Source organism: Pelobates fuscus, chromosome 5 (assembly GCF_036172605.1).
Source record: "Pelobates fuscus isolate aPelFus1 chromosome 5, aPelFus1.pri, whole genome shotgun sequence".
NCBI classification, from domain to species: domain Eukaryota; kingdom Metazoa; phylum Chordata; class Amphibia; order Anura; family Pelobatidae; genus Pelobates; species Pelobates fuscus.
Window position 1 is genome coordinate 17,432,132 of NC_086321.1, and position 21,605 is coordinate 17,453,736.

Genomic DNA, 21,605 nt, shown 5'->3' on the forward strand with positions numbered 1-21,605 from the left:
GTCACACCTCCCTGCATGTGACTTGCACAGCCTTCCATAAACCCTTCCTGTAAAGAGAGCCCTATTGAGGCTTTCTTTATTGCAAGTTCTGTTTAATTAAGATTTTCTTATCCCCTGCTATGTCAATAGCTTGCAAGACCCTGCAAGAGCCTCCTGTATGTGATTAAAGTTCAATTTAGAGATTGAGATAAAATTATTTAAGGTAAATTACATCTGTTTGAAAGTGAAACCAGTTTTTTTTTTTTCATGCAGGCTCTGTCAATCATAGCCAGGGGAGGTGTGGCTAGGGCTGCATAAACAGAAACAAAGTGATTTAACTCCTAAATGACAGTGAATTGAGCAGTGAAATTGCAGGGGAATGATCTATACACTAAAACTGCTTTATTTAGCTAAAGTAATTTAAGTGACTATAGTGTTCCTTTAAGTCCCCTAGGGGACCCTCAGGTTATTGAGATTAGACAAAGAATGCAATGCTAAAGCAATATAGTGTGATGTAATATGACAGGTTGGTCCACTTCTCAGTTGCTGTTGAGAAGGTAGCTGTGAGTTATCACAAGCCTGTAAGTACTCAGGCTGGGAGCCTCTTTCATCCTACTCCTACTGCAGGCAGAGCACCGTTCCATAGCAGGAAGGGACACAACAGGGCCCTGATTCCGTGTGTGAGTGGATTATTCAGTCAGATGGATAGGATCAGGGTCTTCCGCAGCTCCCCATGTAAGCCAGCTGTGGGCCATAAGCAGGGCCGGATTAACATAGGGGCTGATGGAGCTGCAGCTCCAGGCCCAGGCCCATGGAATAGGCCCATTAAAAAAAAAAAAAAAATTTTTTTTTTTTTTTAACACACTACTCTTAGGTTTGCCACCTGACTGGTATTTTACTGGCACAGACAGTATTTGAGGCTGCCTGGCCGTGCCGGTATTGCAGTAATACCGGCAATACAAATTCAGGTATTTTTCTCAGAATAAATGGAGATTACTCTGCAATACCAGCACCGGCCAGTAGGGGGTCACTGTGTGTGGAGAGAGGCAGGGATAGGAATTTACAGCATATCCCTCCCTGCCTCTCTCTACTACTCACTGATCAGTGGGGGAGCAGGTACACAGCACAGAGTCCAGACAGCAGCTCCCAGCCTGCAGAGATAGACTACAGCTCAGGTAAGTGAGGGATGGGGGAAAGGAAGCAGGGACGCATGGGGACACTGAGACACTAGGGACACTGAGACACTGGGACACATGGGGACACTGAGACACTAGGACACATGGGAACACTGAGACACTAGGACACATGGGGACACAGACACTGGGAGACCTGGAAACACTGAGACACTTGAAAACATGGGGACACAGACACTAAGGGACACTGGGACACATGGGGATGCTGAGACACATGGGGACGCTGTGAGACATAGGGACATTGGGAGACATTGGGACACGGAGACACTATGTCCTCATTTCTCCCAGTATCCCCATGTCCCCCATCCAGTGTCGCTAGTGTCTCAGTGTCCCCAAGTCTCCCAGTTTCTGTGTCCATGTCTCTCAGTGTGCCTAGTGTCCCCATGTGTCCCTATATGTCCCAGTGTCCCCATGTCTATGTCCACAACTGTCCCCATGTCTCCCAGTGTCCCCAAGTGTCTGTCTCCCAGCCAGTGTCCCCTAGTCTCCCAGTGTATGTGTTCCCATGTCTCTGTGTCCCTAGTGTCTTAGTGTCCCCAAATGTTTCAGTGTCCCCATGTCTCCCAGTGTCTGTGTTCCTAGTGTCATAGTGTGCCTAGTGTCCCCATGTCTCCCAGTGTCCCTATATGTCCCAGTGTCCCCATGTCTATGTCCACAACTGCTCCCATGTCTCCCAGTGTCCCCATGTCTCCCAGTGTCTGTGTTCCCATGTCTCTGTGTCCCTAGTGTCTTAGTGTCCCCAAATGTTTCAGTGTCCCCATGTCTCTGTGTTCCGGGGTCTCTCAGTGTCCCCGGGTCTCTCAGTGTCCCCGGGTCTCTCAGTGTCCCCGGGTCTCTCAGTGTCCCCAGTATCCTAGTGACATGGGGACACACAGACATTGGGACACTGGGAGAAATGGGGACACCGAGACACTGGGAGACTAGGGGACTGGGCGACATGGGGACACTGTGATACATAGGGACTTGGGTGACTTGCGAGACTGAGACACTGGGAGCAATCCATCTATACAGCAGAATCAAACTGTGAGTAGTTTTTGGTGATTTTACAGAATTTTCTCTTATGTCACTCCTTGTGATTATACAAATGATTAAGGCTGGTATTTTTTTCCAAGAAAGGTGGCAACCCTAACTACTCTTCACATACTCTTGCTTAAAGCAGCACTATAGGGTCAGGAACACTATCATGTATTTCTGACCCTATTATGTTAAAACCACCACCCTGGCCCCTTCTTGCCTCCCTAAGTATAGTAAATATAACTTGTATTCAAGTCTGCAGCTGCTGGCTCTGCCTCTGAACTGACTGTCTGCTGACATCATCAGAAGTGGTGGTCTGAGCAAATTACAATACTTCCCCATAGGATTGGCTGAGACTGTCAACTAGGCAGATCAGAGGCAGAGCCAGCACAAGTCCAACATAGCCCTGGCCAATCAGCATCTCCACATAAACATAAATTGAATCAATGCATATCTATGAGGAAAGTTCAGTGTCTGCATGCAGAGGGTGGAGACACTGAATGGCAGTGCTGCACACTAGGCAGTACTGCCCCGGGAAGCACCTCTAGCAGCCATCTAAGGAGTGGACAGTGGAGTTATTTTCTCTGAAAAGACAGTGTTTACTGCAAAAGGCCTGAATGGAATGATTCTACTTACCAGAACAAATACAATAAGCTGTAGTTGTTCTGGTGACTATAGTGTCCCTTTAAGTATGGAAGCTTAAGAGGGATGTATGGGAACAAAACTTGTGTGGACTGGCTGACAATAAAATTAGTTTAGGTAATGCAGACGTTGGTCTCTCTAACACTGTGGCATGTCCCCTTTCTTTTACACTCACTATATACACCTTTTCTCTGTCTCAGACTATATACCAGGATCTTCTGCCTGCTAGTAAGAAGATAAGGAGACAAGTGGACCAGCGAGTGCTAGGGGACAGTCCTTAGAAAGCATGGAGTGAGCGCATCATTAGACACATTTATGTCAAGCTCAGGGTGCTGCCTGCATAGTATGCCCTTAGTTGGACAGCCTGCAGGATTGGCGGGCAGCCTGACATGCATTCATGCCAGGCTGTCCTTCAAATTCTTTGGACAGATGTGCCCCCTTTTTGGGCATGTTATCCCCTTTTGGCAGGCCTGGTCATGTTCTCCCCTTTTGGCAGGTCTGGTCGCACCAGTGGCCCACCATTTTACCCCGCCCATTGACTTCCTGCTTCACTGGACACGGCTGTTAGGGATTATGGATTTACTTGAAACAGGAAAGCATAAATTAGAGAGAGATTAGCATGGAGTATGTGTTGTTTTATAACTGCATCCTATGAGTTTCCCTCCAGCACCATCTCCATCAGATACATGACGCTTTGGAGGTATGACTGTTTTAGTGTTTTTGGTCGATAAGATTCCGTAATTAGGCCCATCATAATTGTCAGCACCAGGCCCAGTGTGCTCTTAATCCGGCCCTGGCCATAAGAGGTACTTTTGATGTTCCAGAGGTCCCAGTCTTGGTTCTGAGCGGTTTTGCTTTGCATGCTTTCTTGGGAACTTCCTGCCTCGCCGTTATTTTGGGGCCTTCATCCTTGCTGGGACTGCAGGCATCCATCGCTTGTTTAGGGATGGCGGTGGAAGGGAGTGGCTTTTTGGCTGCTTTTGGGCAGAGAGATGCATCCTCTCCTCCAGGTTGTGCCAGAAGTTTGCAAAGGCTCGGTCTAGCCTGACCAGGATGTCTAGTTCTTCTGCGGTGTCAAAGTGCCCTGGGCATCCGCCATGTTTGAGTCGGTAGATGTGCCCGTAGCTGTAGTGGCCTTATCCACTTTTTCCGGTGGGTGCCCCCAGGGGTGGACCGGGATCACCCCCACCGGTCCAAAGGATGGGGTTGTAGGGTCACCCAGTTCAGGGCTACCAGGGCGTGTAACATTTGTAGGGTTTTATGTATTTTTATGGTACTTTAGGGGTGTTGTAAAAAGTGTACTTTTTCTGTGCTTGGAGATAATTGGATTAGGATTGGATTCAAATTATCTCCCAGGCAGAGGGGAGGGACTGTATGCTTGTATGTGGGAGTGTCATTTAAACACCTTTTGTCATTGGTCTGTGACTCTGTGCTGCAGTCCCCCCCCCCCCCCCACAAGGTCCAAGGGGGAGTGCCTCTTGCATGGGGACATGCATATAAGGCCAGTTGGGGCTGCCATTAAAGCATTCCAGCTTGCACCCCAAAACTGTCTCACCCTTTTATTGGAGGGAAGGAAGATTTAACCCCTGTGTCTGCTATTCCAGCTTGCAGAGGATTTAACGGGGAAAGTCCTTGTAAGGACTACAGCTCCCAGGACTGAATGTCATCCAGTGCCTGTGGGTGTCTAGAGCGAATTCCTTATTCGGTTCCAGGGCCCCAGTCAAGCCACGGCGACTGGGCAGAAGTGCTGTGGTTTGTCTCCTGTTCCCGCTGAGAAGCAGTCCTTAGCGGAGGTACCCAGTCGGGTACAGGGAGCTCTTACAGTGGGTTATAGCACTCTGTCAGGGATTGACAAATTTGCTCAAAATTTTGGAGCCAGCTAAAAAGCTAGGTTCCAGTTTTTTTTTTTTAATTTATTTATTTTAAACGAACAAAGTTTAAAGGACCACTATAGTGCATTGAGGGTGCCCCCACCCTCAGGGTCCCACTCCCATTGCACTGAAGGGGGAGGAAGGGGTTAATCCCTTACCTTTTTTCCAGCGCCGGGCTCCCTCGGCGCTGGGACTCTCCTCCCTCTTCTGATGTAATCGGCTGAATGTGAATGCTGAATGCGCACGCGCGGCATGCTATAACAGTGTGACAGTTAACTGTGGAAAGGCACCAGGTCACAACTATAGCGGGCTGTAGTGGTTATGGTGCTTCTAGTTCCTTTTGTTGAGCATTGCAGTTAATGATTAAGTAGCTGTCTTTCTGAGGTTTGGTGATTGTGCCAGCCTACAATGACAAAATGGTAGGGCTATACTCCGCTTCACATCATGCAATAGGCATAGGGCAGTGATTTGGCTGAGAGTGCCCCAAATTCAGTATGAATTCGTATAGAGCCAGGTGAAAACATATATCTACCATAAGGTCACTGGAGACTGGGATGTCAGGGAATCACTGCCAAACGGAGAGTAAACTATTTAAGGGTGATGCAGGACCTGGTGTATAGACTCCAGGTAAACCAGTTCGGTCTAAAGTAGTTATGGTACCTATAGTGTTTCTTTAAGTGAGTTTAACTGTATTGGTAACCAATAATAACACTGTTTTCCCTCCCCCTTCTCAGCCTCATGAATTTGACGAGTGCCGCTTCGACATCAGTGTTAATGACAGTGTGTGGTACCTGCGTGCACAAGACCCGGACCACCGTCAGCAATGGATAGATTCAATCGAACAACACAAGGTATGCTGTAGATCACACTAAACATGGGAAATGCCTTGAAAAACAAATGTAATGGTGCTTAAAAGCAGGTTTTGCTCTCTATGAATCAATAAATAGGAAGATAATTCAAAGGGTTAAATAATCCTATTTTAAAACCAGAGTCAATGCAATTTCAGGTTTACCTCCTGCTAAAGAAACCAATATAAATGGCCAGACATGCTGGTATAAGCTCCGATCCGAATGGCCATGGCTCCAAGATATCGGTGTCTAGATTATGCAGAGCTTTAAAAAAAAGAACTGCAGATATTGCTGGATGTGTTGGTGCCAATTATAGATAATGTCAGAAGCAGGGTTTCCTTCTCATCCCTAATTCTGAAATTAGTCTGAAATCTTCTTTTCCTTGTCCCTGATTACTGCCTCTATGGTAGGCAAGCTGTTTGGAAGAGGAAAAACCAGTTCTTGTAATTTCGTTTTGTCTATTGTAATGCCCTGAGAAACGAACGCTTTGGATTATTTCCCAGCATAGATTTTAGGCACATTCAGGTGATGAAGATTTTCACATGAGCTGAAATAATTATAGATTCACAGGTGTGACACACTATAGTAATGTGAATTCCAAGTCGCTCTGTGTGTGTGGTCCAAAGCATTGTTACGTTATGGGGCGCCCATTCTAATGTCTGCGTATATGTACAAGCAATGTATGGCTAAAGAAGACTGACATTGCCCTCATCAAAATGTAATTGTACCATTGTGGTTTTGTGAGTTTGGCCTTTTCCCCTGTTATTTTAACATGGCGTTTGTTTTTAAATGAGTAATGTCATAAGTGTTGCCTGATCACCCGTGGTCTGTGATTAGTCACAGTCTACATTAAGCAATTCTCCCACATCTTATCTTACGGCACATTCTGCTCGCCCCTAGCTTAACATTAAGGCACCAAATAAAATGAAATTTACAATGAACCTGTCCTAACAGGTTCCTTATTTAAATGAGAACCTGTTTTTAAGCAATCACTCTTTACCACCATATAGATACTTATTATATATGTGAATGATTTAAAATTTCCTGCAGCGATCGCACCCGATTTGGGGGTTTTACATAACGGTATCTCTGTGTTTGCATAAAAATATTCACAGCAGCTGAACCTCAAGTAACACAGCCTGTAGGAGGGTTCTCCTGCTCCCGACCAGCCACTCCATTAAATAGATATATATTTATAATTATATTAATATGAGAAACGTTTATTTATAGGAGAAGGGAATTACTATTTTAATTTCCTTATATAACTGCTTGCAATTCTCTGCAAATGAAATGTTTTCTTTCATCATTTGAAACTTGTGCGTAATGACAGGTTTGTTTTTGAGACCGTATTAGTTTAACAAACCATTGTAGAATAAATGCAACTGCAAACCACACCTGTCTTTATTTTAGAGGGACATTCACTAGTTTCTAGTGCTTCAGGCTGATCACTCATTCACTGGACAGGCTGTGTTCATTAAAGCCACACTTGTATTTACATCCGTAGACCAAGTGTTGTGTATTTGAATTGCTGATTGAAGTTTCTGTGCAGCGGGATTGATTGACTCGAAGGCAAAGCCTGGGCCAGATGTTAGTGGTTTTAAGGAAGCCGTTCTCAGTGTGTTGGAACTGGTTTTGGAACATTTCAAATAGTGCTGTTGATTCCAACAAGTGAAACACCCTATAATGAATAAAGTAAGTCCTTCCCCAACCTCTAGTTCCTGACTAGTAGATTGTATTTATCCATAGCCAAACATGCATCTTCCACAAGATCTTTCGGAGGGGCGTGGTTCCGGCTCTGACCAACATGGCCGCTTGAACGGAGAGCTCCGCAACACCCCTAATACGCTTTCACACAGCTCTGCACTCTGCTTCATGGGGCGCACTAAACGCCCGGAGCAACCCCAGACCCCAAAGAACCCCCCAGCAGGGCCCGCTGGACGGGTTCCTGCAGCCCCAGCCAGTATCGAGTGGTGACTCGGCCGACCCTAAAATGGCGCCGCCACTCACGCCGGGGCCGGAGTAAACGGCCCTGGAAAGGATTGACCGCAAGCTACAGGACCTAACCACCTTGGTCACGAGATCCGACCTCCAGGCCCTGACAGCCTCCATCCAGGAGACACTGCGGTCGGAGGTGGCAGGGATCCGCGCTGACATCACGGCGCAGGCAGGCCGCATCACTGCGACTGAGGAGGCGACTGAGGCCCTCGCCACCCGTGTGGCATCTACTGACACAGCGGTGTCACGCCAGGGCGAAATGCTGCTTTCCATTCGCCGCCACCTGGAGGATGTGGATAATAGGGGCATGAGATGCAATATCCGCGTGCGCGGAATCCCTGAAGCTGAAGGAACCAAAAACGCGGAAGAGGTACTCAAAGAGCTTTTACAATCCCCTCAGCCACGTCAAATTGAGTTTGAAAGGGCACACAGGGCCCTGAGGCCCCGAGCGCTGGAAGACTGGCCACGGGACCTCATATGCTGCTTACACTCCTTCCTAGTGAAGAACGCTATCATGGCCAAGGCACGTGAACGCCCAACATGGCCCTTCAGGGGGGCCCAGGTCTCACTATACAATGACCTGTCTCCCATCACGCTGGAGGCCCGACGCGCACTTCGCCCTGTGACAGCCTTACTGAGAGAACAACATATCCTATAAATGGGGATTCCCCTTTGCCCTAGTGGCACGGTGACACCTGATTCACCTTGAGATGGCCAGAGGAGGTACCACGGTTCATGGGGGACCTGGGACTCCCCTCCCCGACAGTCACCAACTGGATCCTGGGTACCCTGGGTCCATCACAGAGACCGCAAAGAGGGCCCAGGCATCCTCTTCTGGACCCGCCTTCACCATGACACCCTGGGCGCTGCGATGACCTGGCATCCCCAGAAGAATAATTACTATGATTCATGCGCAACAACGACCTCCACCCAAAGCTCAGTGCCGATGCCATCACCCCGACTCCAAGCGGATCAACTGTTGACCCCTGATCCCCGTGCACTGCATATCTCTACCCCTATGATGGACGCCCTGGTCACCCTACGCACCGACAGGTACTTTGGGACAGCATAAGGGGGACTTGGGAGGGGGGAACTTGGGTCCCACAATTGCCTGGGGGGGGGCTGCACACCTATGGAACTGTCCCAGCTTGTACTCCCTCCTATCCGTACCCCGGCCCTCAATATCACAAGGGGTGGGCGAAAATCCACTTTGGGTGGGGGCACCAGGGAACCAGCGGCAGGAGAATCCATCAGCACCTTCGGCCCTTCTGGATTTCCCAAGAGACATCTGTCTTTACCCCCTCTATTTGGAATTTTTATATTGGTTCCTAAAGTGAACTTCCAGCCATACCAGATTGGCAGTGACGCACTGGCCGTCCTATGCACCACTAGGCACCCTAGGACAGCTTAAGGGGGACTTGGGTGGGGGGGGTAAACGGGTCCCATTGCTACCTGGGGAGGGCTGCATACCAGTAGAGCTACCATGGTATATATCCCATACTGCCCGCACCCCAGGCCTTCAACGCTACAAGGGATGGGAGGCAACCCCCCCTTGGGAGGGGGCACCAAGGGATCACCGCGAGGGGAGTTCGTCAGCATCCTTGGTCCCTCTGTATCTCCCCAGAGACAACTGGCTTCACCCCCACTTTCTGGAATCTTTCTACCCGTTACAAACATGAACTCTCAATCTCACTGGACTTTTGTGGTGGGGCTCGTGGATTTCATGCCACTGTGGGTGTGAGGAGGGGGGCATGAGGGTACTGCCAAGTCTCTTAAGATCTGGATTCCATCGCCACACACCTCCCAACGGCACACTATGACTAGGACCCCAGACCTTATAGCTTGACACACTTACGCACCTTGATTCCCATGCTCTGTCATATGACGGCGATCCCCACTAACGAATCCAGAGGCAGGCCCCCCCACGTCACACTGCACCGCATCATTGTCCGACAGTTACAGATCTATCGCCCTAGAGCGCTACAATTGCAACACTAGCCAACCCTGACCTCATCGACAGCCATCACTAGCGCATATACACCTGCTCACGAAACAGGACCGGCACAAGACGAATTATCCCATGGACACCTTATTACCTGGTGTTATCCCTATTCATCACACCACTGCTCGCACCAGCGCGACATACATGCCCATGACCTCACGTTAGCCCACCTCTCCAACGAGGGACAGAAGGGGTAATGTGACTGAACAAATACACACTTGACAGTACCAACGGTACATACAGATAACAATCGGTCACCCAGGTAAAGGGGACTGTATAAACCTTGGCCTCAGGGACCAATGCTCGAGGGACTCGGGCACCATTGAAATTGAAGGGAGGGGGGTTGACAACGCTCACCGACTTCACCTTGGGACAGGGTATGTACGGAATGGAGGTTGTTGGACCCAGGAGGTTGTGCAGATGCTGAGGGGGAAATTCTGGGTGTCGGGGTTCTCTGGAACGACTATGCCATATTGAGGTTTTTGTAACTGTTTTGACTTTTCTCTAATCATTTATTTACCACTTCTGATTTTTTTTTTGTGTACTATAGTTAATACAACCTGAATCTTACAATGTATTCGCTCTATGTCCATCAACTGACCTAATCGAGTTTGTTATAGTGTTGAGGGGTGGGATAGAGCGGACAATTCCAATTCTATCCTAGATCCTTACTTGGGCAGAGCTCGAGCCGCGCTACCCAACTACTAACACTCGTGCTGTAAGTTGAGTGACCAGACCACGGGATCCATCGAATTCTGAGCCGGCATCAGATCAGGCCCCCGCTGGTGCTGGCCACTGCACGAGACTACTTTTCCCTACGTTGAGGGAAATCAGGACCGGGACACCCCCGGAACATTATAGGTCACACACGCCTTCTCCCTGAACGCCATACCGTTTGGCCAATCACACTTTTGGAAATACCGGACCCTGGTTCTCCGAGACGGACTCGCTGCCATTCACCCTCTTCTCTCATTCCCCTCTCTCTCTTTTTCTCATTCTTCTCTCCCCTCACTGTCCCCCCCTCTCCCTGCCCGGTACCTATAGGTACCGTAGATACGGGACCCCTTCCCGAAACCACAAGAGCGCAGAGAACACTCCAGACTCCGCTTGAATTCGGAGCTTCATACCACATACGCACACGACATGGCGTACCAGGAGACACCCCTGAAAATCGTCACGCAAAATTGCAGAGGTCTTAACATTCCTGAACGCAGGACACACCTGTTACGGGAACTCAAGAAAAAACATGTTGCCATAGCTCTGCTACAGGAGATGCATTTCCAGGAAGGGAAATCCCCCACACTACACTACCGACATTACCCCAACAACTATTTCTGCAATCATCCGACGGCCCATAAAGCTGGAGTAGCCATACTACTAGCAGCTGACCTGGAATTCAGAGAACTAGACAGTGTGCAGGACTCACAAGGAAGATATATATTCCTTAAAGGCACCATCGCGGACAGATTATATACCATAGCATCTATTTACGTGCCCAACCGGCGGCAAGCTCCCTTCCTCCGAAACGCTCTACACCAACTCAACCCCACTCTTGATTCGTCCACGGGCCATAGTTGCCTTCCGCAGCGTAGCATCAGATCTATCCGGCAGATGATCGAATCCTTGAGACTGGTGGACTGCTGGAGAACACTTAACCCCGCGGTAAAGGACATGTCTTATTACTCTGCCCTCCATAATCGCTACTCTCGCATCGATTACCTCTTCATAACACAGGAGGGTCTCTCCTACCTACTCAGGGTCGGGATCACTCCGGCCACGTGGTCGGACCACTGTTCGGTCGAGATGGAACTGAAGTCCCCACTATTCAGACCCACGGTTTAGACCTGGAGGCTTAACGAAGCTCTGCTACTGGATCCGGACACCAAAGAACAAGTTACCCAGGCGCTGGAGCACTACTTCAGAGACAATGATTCCCCAGAAACGTCTCCAATTTCCATCTGGGAAGCCCACAAAAGTGTTATTTGAGGAACAATCATACGCATTGCCTCACAGAAACGGAGGATGCTCATGCATGAGATGGACACTTTATACCACTCGATCTCGACCCTTGAACAGCAACATAAACATTCCCGACTGAATGAAGTTTACGGGGAACTAATGGAACAAAGAAGAAAACCTCCTCACGAAACGGCATATCCGTGCCATTCAACTTTTATTACACACACGCTAACAAGGGAGGCAAATACCTGGCGAGGCTACTGAGGGGTCCTACGCCCTGCAGACAAATACGCAAAATTCGCCTGGCCTCGGGAAGTGACCCCCTTCCCACAGAAGATCGCGGAGGAGTTTAGAAGTTTCTATGAGAAACTCTATAACATTCATACACGGGCGGGAGACGCTGGTACCACAGGTGTCCACACGATAACACAGACATACTTGTCCGACACAATCACCCGTCGGATAGATCAGGACTCAGCCTCACTCTTGGACACCCCTATCAGTGTAGAGGACCTAGCAGCGGCCCTTAAAGTAACAAAAGCTGGCAAAGCACCGGGCCCGGATGGCTTTACCGGGCTGCTATAAAAAATTCTCAAACATTACTACCGTGGCTGACCAAAGCACTCAATGCTGTGGGCAAGAGTGGGACCCTGGGACCAGAGTCTCTAGCTGCCACCATTACGGTTCTGCTTAAACCGGGGAAGGACCCGCTGCAATGCGGAAGCTACAGGCCAATCTCGCTACTGAATGTTGATGCCACGTTATTCACGAAAGTCCTCACGACCAAGCTTAACCAACTCCTCCCCGAACTAATCCATGAAGACCAGACTGGCTTTATCCCAGGTCGAGAGGCCAGGGACAGTACCTTGCGGCTTTTCTCCATTCAACACAATGCGACGAAAACAGGGACCAGGTTATTGTTGCTTTCCACCGATGCGGAGAAGGCATTTGACCGAGTCAACTGGGCATATATGCTGACAGTATTGGGGCACATGGGATGCGGTCAGAGACTCCTCAGGTGGATTACCGCTCTGTATACTAGACCACGGGTTAACGGGGCCACAACTTCCGACTTTGCGATCAGCAACGGAACACGACAAAGCTGCCCCCTCTCGCCGTTACTGTTCGCAATGACCTTGGAACCATTGCTACAGGAAATCCGGCGGAATCCAGACATTCAGGGATTCGAAAGCCAAGGGGAACATCATAAAGTTGACGTAGGGCCGGTCCTACAGACTCTACAGAACTGGAAGACATTCAGATCTCAGACCCACATCTCGCCTACACCTAGCCTAATGACGCTGATCACCCATAACCCCCCTTTCCCCCACCTCCCCCAGAGCGTGGCCTATCCAAAATACCGGTACATATATACCCATACGTAAAGTTCTGACGAATGGGAACCTGCAAGACTTCCCGTCATTCCTGGGGGAAAACCCCCCCCGGACCCCTCTCCTCCTGCTCAGATACTTACAACTAAAACATTTCTACGATACCTTAACGCATAAAGATCGCTTGCATAGAGACCTAACGTGGTTTGATCTCTGCGAGCAGGGTGCGCCAATTGAACATGCTATCTCAGCGTTCTACCAACACCTGCTGATAGGGGATACACCTACAGCCACCACGTTTAAGCACCAATGGGAGGACCAACTGGGTAGACCGCTAACAAACCAGCAATGGTGTGGCATCACAAGAGCTCCATGTGCTTGTCATACCAGGAGATGAACTATAAACTGCTCTCCCTATGGTACAGAACACCTTCCTTACTGCACCGCATCTTCCCGTCGATTCTCCCCCCCCCCCCCCGCCCCCCCCGGTGTGCTGGAGGTGCCAGGAGGCACGCGGTACAGTGCTACACATCTGGTGGGAATGTAAAGAAATCGTCCCGTACTGGGAAACGATAAGAGACACGGTGACACATATCTTGGGAGATATACCGGAGTGGAACGCGGAATTGGCACTATTACACATCTCGTCACAACCCTTACCGTCATATATAAGAAATCTATAATGCAACACCTGCTCAACGCGGCTAAAGCTAATATACCAGCTCTCTGGAAAAAACGTGAAATACCCACTAAAAAGGAGTGGATCCGCAGAGTAGAGGATATTATGAGAGCAGAAAAAACACATGCCTTTCTATCAGGTAGAGGAACCAGACACACTGAAATGTGGATCCTGTACATCGCCCGTTACCGGCGGGAGGGAGATGCCACTGTTGCTGGGACAGGGACAGTAGGGAACGCACACCCCATTTAATCTTGGGTGGTAACAGAGCTCCTGACGGGAAGTAGCTGCTCCTGGGCATCCCAGGATCGGGAGATCGGCCGCCTCTCCTGCCCGGTGAGCACCAGGCCACACTTGCCACGCGGAGGTAAGTAAGATTCTGTCGAGTTGCTGACTGCTATTAAGCATGTCGGGTCAGTCAGGTAGGAGCAACGTTGCTGGGTCATCCCCTTCTGGGGTGAAATTAGCTTGTTGATAGCTGCTTAAAGTGAGATATTGAGGGAGCTCACACGAAGTGCGTCTTTCCTCCATGACCGCTAGGCCCCGCCCCCGGAAGCTGCATTCTTAGTGAGAGGAGGGACAGTGTAGCTGCTGCTGATTTAATAGGGAAATCGATAGCTAGGCTAGTGTATTCAGTGTCCTGAAGGACTCATCTGATCTCTGCTGTAAGGACAGCACCCCAAAAAGCCCTTTTTAGGGCTAGATCATCAGTCTGCTTTTTTTTTCTTTGTGTGTAATCTAATTGCAGTTGCCTGCCTGCCAGCATGTGTCAGGCTCACAGCGTATACTGTGCCCACTTGTCCAGTGCCACCACACATCTGGTGTCACAATAGCTTGCATTTAAAAAAAAAAAAAAAAAAACTTTTTTGACTGTAATATAATAGCAGTCAGTTTCCTTCACTAGTGTGCGTTTCAGGGCCTGCCAGGGCACAGTGTCACACCAGTGCAACTCATATCTGGTGTAACAGTAGTGTACATTTAAAAAAAAAAAAATACAGGGGGCTTGTTGTCACCTTTCGGGGACCCTTGGTGTTGTACGTGGCTGGGTGGAGGAAGAGACCTTCAATGACGGACAAGGAACGGGACATGGCTAGCTTGGTCCAAATGGGGAATATAAGAATAAAAAGGTATAAACAATATACCAGCAAGTGGAGCGCTATAATGAATATTAATATAAATAATGAGGGGATATACTCACCCCTCCAACATAGTGATACAATGTGTCCAAATGTACATACAAAGTAAAACAACAAAAAGAGAGACTATAGTGCAGATGGTTTACAAAAATAAAAAATGAATAATAGTAGCAATTGGTTGAAACCACTCACGTGGGTTGGAGCCTATAAGCTATTGGCTCCGTAAGTGACTCCTTTTTGCTCTTGAGGCAGCAACACACCCCTTTATCCCAAACGATGTTCTCCCGAAGATATGGAACAAGCAGAGAGAGAACCTCATAGGTGGTATTGTACAGATAGTGTATACAAAATAGTGAGAGAGTAATTGTTATGCTCACCTTAGACAGAGCCTTGAATTCCTGGCTCTGAGGTTTGTTGGCAATATGCTAATTTATTGGGATAGCATTCCCCACATAGTGTTCCTGGAGGCTAGAAAGGACTATATGGACTGATATAAAAAAATAACGATTTATTGTAGAGATAAAAAATAATAAAAACAATATTAAGACTTCTCAAAAGCATATAAGCTAAAAGGTAGAAAGTCCAAGTATAAAAGTCCAAAACTCCAGCTAAACGCGTTTCACTCATCTCAGTAAGGGATAGTTATTGTTTTCTCTGTGTGGTCCAAATGGGGAGTTTGCGCTTGTGCAAATGGGGAGTTTGCGCTTGTGCAAATGGGGAGTTTGCGCTTGTGCAAATGGGGAGTTTGCGCTTGTGCAAATGGGGAGTTTGCGCTTGTGCAAATGGGGAGTTTGCGCTTGTGCAAATGGGGAGTTTGCGCTTGTGCAAATGGGGAGTTTGCGCTTGTGCAAATGGGGAGTTTGCGCTTGTGCAAATGGGGAGTTTGCGCTTGTGCAAATGGGGAGTTTGCGCTTGTGCAAATGGGGAGTTTGCGCTTGTGCAAATGGGGAGTTTGCGCTTGTGCAAATGGGGAGTTTGCGCTTGTGCAAATGGGGAGTTTGCGCTTGTGCAAATGGGGAGTTTGCGCTTGTGCAAATGGGGAGTTTGCGCTTGTGCAAATGGGGAGTTTGCGCTTGTGCAAATGGGGAGTTTGCGCTTGTGCAAATGGGGAGTTTGCGCTTGTGCAAATGGGGAGTTTGCGCTTGTGCAAATGGGGAGTTTGCGCTTGTGCAAATGGGGAGTTTGCGCTTGTGCAAATGGGGAGTTTGCGCTTGTGCAAATGGGGAGTTTGCGCTTGTGCAAATGGGGAGTTTGCGCTTGTGCAAATGGGGAGTTTGCGCTTGTGCAAATGGGGAGTTTGCGCTTGTGCAAATGGGGAGTTTGCGCTTGTGCAAATGGGGAGTTTGCGCTTGTGCAAATGGGGAGTTTGCGCTTGTGCAAATGGGGAGTTTGCGCTTGTGCAAATGGGGAGTTTGCGCTTGTGCAAATGGGGAGTTTGCGCTTGTGCAAATGGGGAGTTTGCGCTTGTGCAAATGGGGAGTTTGCGCTTGTGCAAATGGGGAGTTTGCGCTTGTGCAAATGGGGAGTTTGCGCTTGTGCAAATGGGGAGTTTGCGCTTGTGCAAATGGGGAGTTTGCGCTTGTGCAAATGGGGAGTTTGCGCTTGTGCAAATGGGGAGTTTGCGCTTGTGCAAATGGGGAGTTTGCGCTTGTGCAAATGGGGAGTTTGCGCTTGTGCAAATGGGGAGTTTGCGCTTGTGCAAATGGGGAGTTTGCGCTTGTGCAAATGGGGAGTTTGCGCTTGTGCAAATGGGGGGTTTGCGCTTGTGCAAATGGGGGGTTTGCGCTTGTGCAAATGGGGGGTTTGCGCTTGTGCAAATGGGGGGTTTGCGCTTGTGCAAATGGGGGGTTTGCGCTTGTGCAAATGGGGGGTTTGCGCTTGTGCAAATGGGGGGTTTGCGCTTGTGCAAATGGGGGGTTTGCGCTTGTGCAAATGGGGGGTTTGCGCTTGTGCAAATGGGGGGTTTGCGCTTGTGCAAATGGGGGGTTTGCGCTTGTGCAAATGGGGGGTTTGCGCTTGTGCAAATGGGGGGTTTGCGCTTGTGCAAATGGGGGGTTTGCGCTTGTGCAAATGGGGGGTTTGCGCTTGTGCAAATGGGGGGTTTGCGCTTGTGCAAATGGGGGGTTTGCGCTTGTGCAAATGGGGGGTTTGCGCTTGTGCAAATGGGGGGTTTGCGCTTGTGCAAATGGGGGGTTTGCGCAAACCAACTTCGCCACTGTGAACTGGAGAAGCCTGGTTGCCCGCCTTTGGACTATGGACCAGACTTTATGGGAATGTGATACCCCAGATAGCTATACCATGGAGCCTATTCATATAATGAAAGACTATGGGAAAGACTTTAGCTCCATGGCAATTGTACTGTGTGAATAGGATCTGCGCGCTATTTGGTAGTTTTGTGCGCTCAGATCCCAGCTATCTGGGGATATGTGAAATGTCTGTGTGTTATGGTTAAAAAGTAACTTTCTGTATTTTAAAGTGTTTTATGTCTTTCTGTAACCATGTGGTTAATGGAGTCTGTCTATGTGCTGGAGATAATTAGATTACTTCTCCAGCACAGAGAAGGCTCTGTAAAAAACAGTCTGAGCTGGGAAGCTAGGGGTTTTAAAAGATACTTTACTAACTTTGGAACCCCTGGTCTGATCCATGCCATTTTTTTTAATATGTTGTTCCCCTGAATGGATTGATTGTGGATATGTATTTTTATGTGAATGTGATGTATGGTTTTAAAGTTATGAAAGTTGTGTAAAAGTATATTTTAAACTGTATGCATAATGGGATTATGTGTCACACTAAGGGGAGGGGATGTGTGGGAGGTAACATCTGTCATTGGTTCTTTTATGCCTCCCCCTGGGTGTGGCCCGTATGTGTGAGTTGGAAATAAAAGCCAGGCTGGATGAGCCAGTCCTCAGTTCCTGTTTAACCCTCAAAATGAAGTGTCGTCTCGTTCTTGGGGGGAATTGGATTGTAAGCTGACTGCCAGGAGTGTAAGCGGATTGTATGCTTTTCTTGTTCAGCTGTTCCAGTTCGGAGTGTTATCTTGTATCCAGTTCGGGAGTTTGGTGTTCTGCAGTAGCTGTGCCTGTCTCTCAAAAAGGGGATTATCGCCTAAACGGATTTTATTCCCTTTTATGCTGAAACGGTCCGTTACAGGGAGTTTGCGCTTGTGCAAATGGGGCGCTTGCGCTTGTGCAAATGGGGCGCTTGCGCTTGTGCAAATGGGGCGCTTGCGCTTGTGCAAATGGGGCGCTTGTTACTGTGAAGCGGGCGTAACCCTTACACTACCTGATCGATACAACATCATACCTGATGTTTTAAAGCACGTTATTCGAAACAATTTAGGAATGTTAGGTGATTTCTGCCCTTTATGGATTAAAACCAGACTCTGCATCAACTATATAATTTTCCATGGGAGTTTTGCCATGGATCCCCCTCCGGCATGCCACAGTCCAGGTGTTAGTCCCCCTTGAAACAACTTTTCCATCACTACTGTGGCCAGAGAGTCCCTGTGGGTTTTAAAATTCGCCTGCCTATTGAAGTCTATGGCGGTTCGCCCGCTCGCGAACATTTGCGGAAGTTCGCCGTTTGCGAACGGAAAATTTTTTATGTTCGCGACATCACTATTAATGGGTGTTTTGTTGGAGGGGTGTTATGTTGGGATCTGTACCTGAGAATAGAAAAAAGGAAAGCAAAGGCTTCTAATGAATGGTCAGATGTCCTTCATTTTGTGACTTTCTTGGCATGCCTACTTCATAAACCTGGTGTGGCTTTTTTTTCTTCTCCTTTTAATTTTCATCTTGTGATCATGGCAATCTACCAAGCTTTTTCTGTTTGGAAGTCCTTGTAGAAGGAGACTTCGTGCTGCTTTGTTTAAACACCAGTGTTTACTCTGGTGAATAGCAGAGTCCACACTCTGCTTGTTTAGTTTCCAGGCCCACCGTTAACGCTGTCATACATTGTGTTCATTTCGCACCCATTGATGTGCAGCTTGCCATGCAGAGCAAACTGTAGCTGTATGTTTAAAAGAAAATTGTATTTAAAAAAAAAAAAATAATTAATAATTCTAACATATTAACATAGGCCTGCAGGGATTTATTTTATCAGCGTTTCCAAAGCTCAATTATAGATTAACCCAGGGTCAAACTATTTTAACGTTACACTGGGTTGAAAAAATTATTTCAGAATAAAATGGATTCAGAGCCAATATCGGCAGCCAGATCGGTTTGTATGGAGCGTTTCACACATACTGACTGGGTCTGTGCACTATTGTACTGCATGTGCCCACAATGTACATGGTTTATATAGTTTGTGTCCTCAAGAACACTGGATTAGAGAAACCATGTATATAACGTTACAAAGAATGGAACAGAATTCAGCATTTTAGCCTGGTAACTAACCCTTTCATCACGACAACCAACGTGTTGGTAATGGCATTTAATCATTTTTAGATTAACACTTTTTGTGCAGACTGTAGTGGTGATGTATGAAAATGTTGGGTTTGCTTGTTTTGTGTGCAAGCGCCTTTTTATTTATTTTCCCCATCTAAAAGAGTTTTCCACTTTTTTTTTGTTTTGTTTTTTTAAACGTAAGCTTTTATTTATTTTTTGTTCTCCCTCTCCTCACCACCCCCTCTTACCCCCCCCCCCCCCCCCAATAGTGTGATATGGTGCAAACGATCAGTTGCTCAGTGACGTGTTTTTTTTTTTTTTGTTTTTTTTTTTTGTTTTGTTTTTTTCCTGTCACATACTGGGGAAGTTTGCAGGTGAAGAAACCTTGTATCTCAAGGATGAATTTGGAAAGGGGTACTGTGATTTAAAAAGGTTGTTGGTGTCAAGGTGTGCCTTGTGTAAAATGTATTTTGCATGTTCTGATCATCTTTGTAACTGTATGGTAATTGGTTTAAGTAATAATTGATTTACCTCCATGGTAATCTCTTTAATCTCTATAATCTGTGTTACAGACACTAAACTTAATCTGGGTTAGTCACTTCCTGCTCGCTAGAGGAGCTGAGCTATTAACGTGTATTGACAATAACCCCTGCTACTGCGCTCTGTCCTTGTCAACTCCACGCTGTCAGCATTAATGAGCTTTAATACAGGGTTTTATATTGAGAATATTTCGGAAAACGTCAACGCATTACAAAATGGGGTAAACGCCAACCTGCAAGCGATCAAAACCCCAATGTTGTGCTTTAAGGCTGTGAATGCTGTTCTATATTTCTAATTTCAATAATTTTAGAGCAGTTTAACTAAAGTCAAAGTTCTCCAGGCACCCACAGAACTGCCCCACTCATCCTCGAGTTCTACTGTAATCATCCGCAGTAGAAGTTTGATATAGATTTTATTTCTCGGCTGAGTAAGTTTAGTATCTTGTCTTATGTTGCCTAGACTATAATATATACTTTTTAAATCTAAAGTATAAGAAAGGTGCTTCAAGATGTTGGATCCCAATAAAGTACAACTGTTAAAATATTAAATTAGCTGCAATTTTTACTGTTAAAGGGACACGGCAGCAAAAAAAACATATTTGTTATGGTGCTGGATATCGCTGCTGGAGCTGACTTTGGGGTTTAACTGTTCGAGAACAACTTAAAGCCTCGGGGTAATTTAGATTAAGTTGTGTCGGTGCCTGCAGTGTCCTTTTAGTTGTTGCCTTAACACACAATCAATAAACAATCCAAAAATATATAGTATAGCACTTAAATAATTAACTCACAGGTGTATAATACAGTACTCCTTTTTATCAAAGGGTCAATGCAAAAGGATGACTTTGAAAGCACTTTAACACTTAGTAATACTATGTCACATGTGCCAATACAAATATTGAAAAAATACTTTGCAGTAATGGTGAAAATCCCGGGACGTTTAAATCTCAAACAAAAGTAGATGACATACAATAGTGCAAAATGTAAAGTACAATACATTGCACCCTAAAGTACAGCTCTGGAGCACACAAGTGGTGTATGTTGTGTTTTTTTTTTTTTTTTTTTTTGGTATTGTATTGCATTGCACTTTGCATATTGCACTATTGGAAAATAAACCTAGTTTGAACTGGGTATTGAAGAGCTTATTATTTGCCAGGGCTGCTTTGGGGAATTATTTGACAATTTCCTACTTCTGTAGGCATTACCGAAAACGAGGTCCTGGGAGAGTTTACATGATTTCTGGAGAACCCTCTATTTAAATGTATTTATTTTCGATTATTCATTATCCACGTAGAATGGAAGGCCTGTGCTACTTACTGCCTGATATCAGTAACTTATTAACAGCCAGCACTGTACAAGTAGGAGGACAGTCGTTTGCTGTGGGGGAAGAAATTAAATGTTCTTCAGATCTCAGATGCCATTTCAATGTCCTTTTAATATTGATCCCCTTCATTTACAAAGTTATTGCATTTTTGTGTGTTGCAAAAGACATGTCTCATATAAAAAAAAAATAAGCTTTTAGTTGTAGTTTAGTTTCCAATTAATTTTTTTTTTTCAAAATTATTTTTTTTTTTTTTTCTCCATGCTTGTGAAACCCCCTGTATGAGTCGGACACATTCCCACTAGTGTAGTCACAAGTTCCCATTGTCTTGAGATTATGTCGTCCATGTGACAAATGTGTACTGTGTGTTCCATCAGGGAGTGGTGTTTGTTAAGCAACTGTGAACCACACAACTGCTGTGACTCACTCAGACTTGGATTCCAGCGAGGACGTAGGATTAGTCACTTTCCACGTGCAACACTGTTTTTTGTTTCTTTTTTTTTTTTTTCTTCTTTTCTTCTCCCCATCTCTAGGTTTCTTTACCATGGTTGCAAACAATGAATACTAAAATACTTTTTTGTGTTTCCAGAACCACTAAATTAGCCATTGCCATCTACAATCCCAGACACGTTGCAAGCAATGTGTTGTTTGAATGTGTAATTGTAGGCTTTTGTTCTGTTTTGTATGAAATCCTGTTGTGTACCCTTTTTAATG

At 46.8% G+C, this 21,605-nt stretch overlaps 1 protein-coding gene across 2 annotated transcripts in view; it reads left to right on the forward strand.

The window, feature by feature from the left end:
- Positions 1–21,605, forward strand: part of CERT1 (ceramide transporter 1) — an 80,364-nt gene that overhangs the window by 27,780 nt on the left and 30,979 nt on the right. For both annotated transcript variants that reach the window (XM_063456726.1, XM_063456727.1), the window contains exon 3: positions 5,434–5,550. In XM_063456726.1, the coding sequence (XP_063312796.1) occupies positions 5,434–5,550 (117 nt within the window). The remainder of the gene's footprint in view (positions 1–5,433; positions 5,551–21,605) is intronic.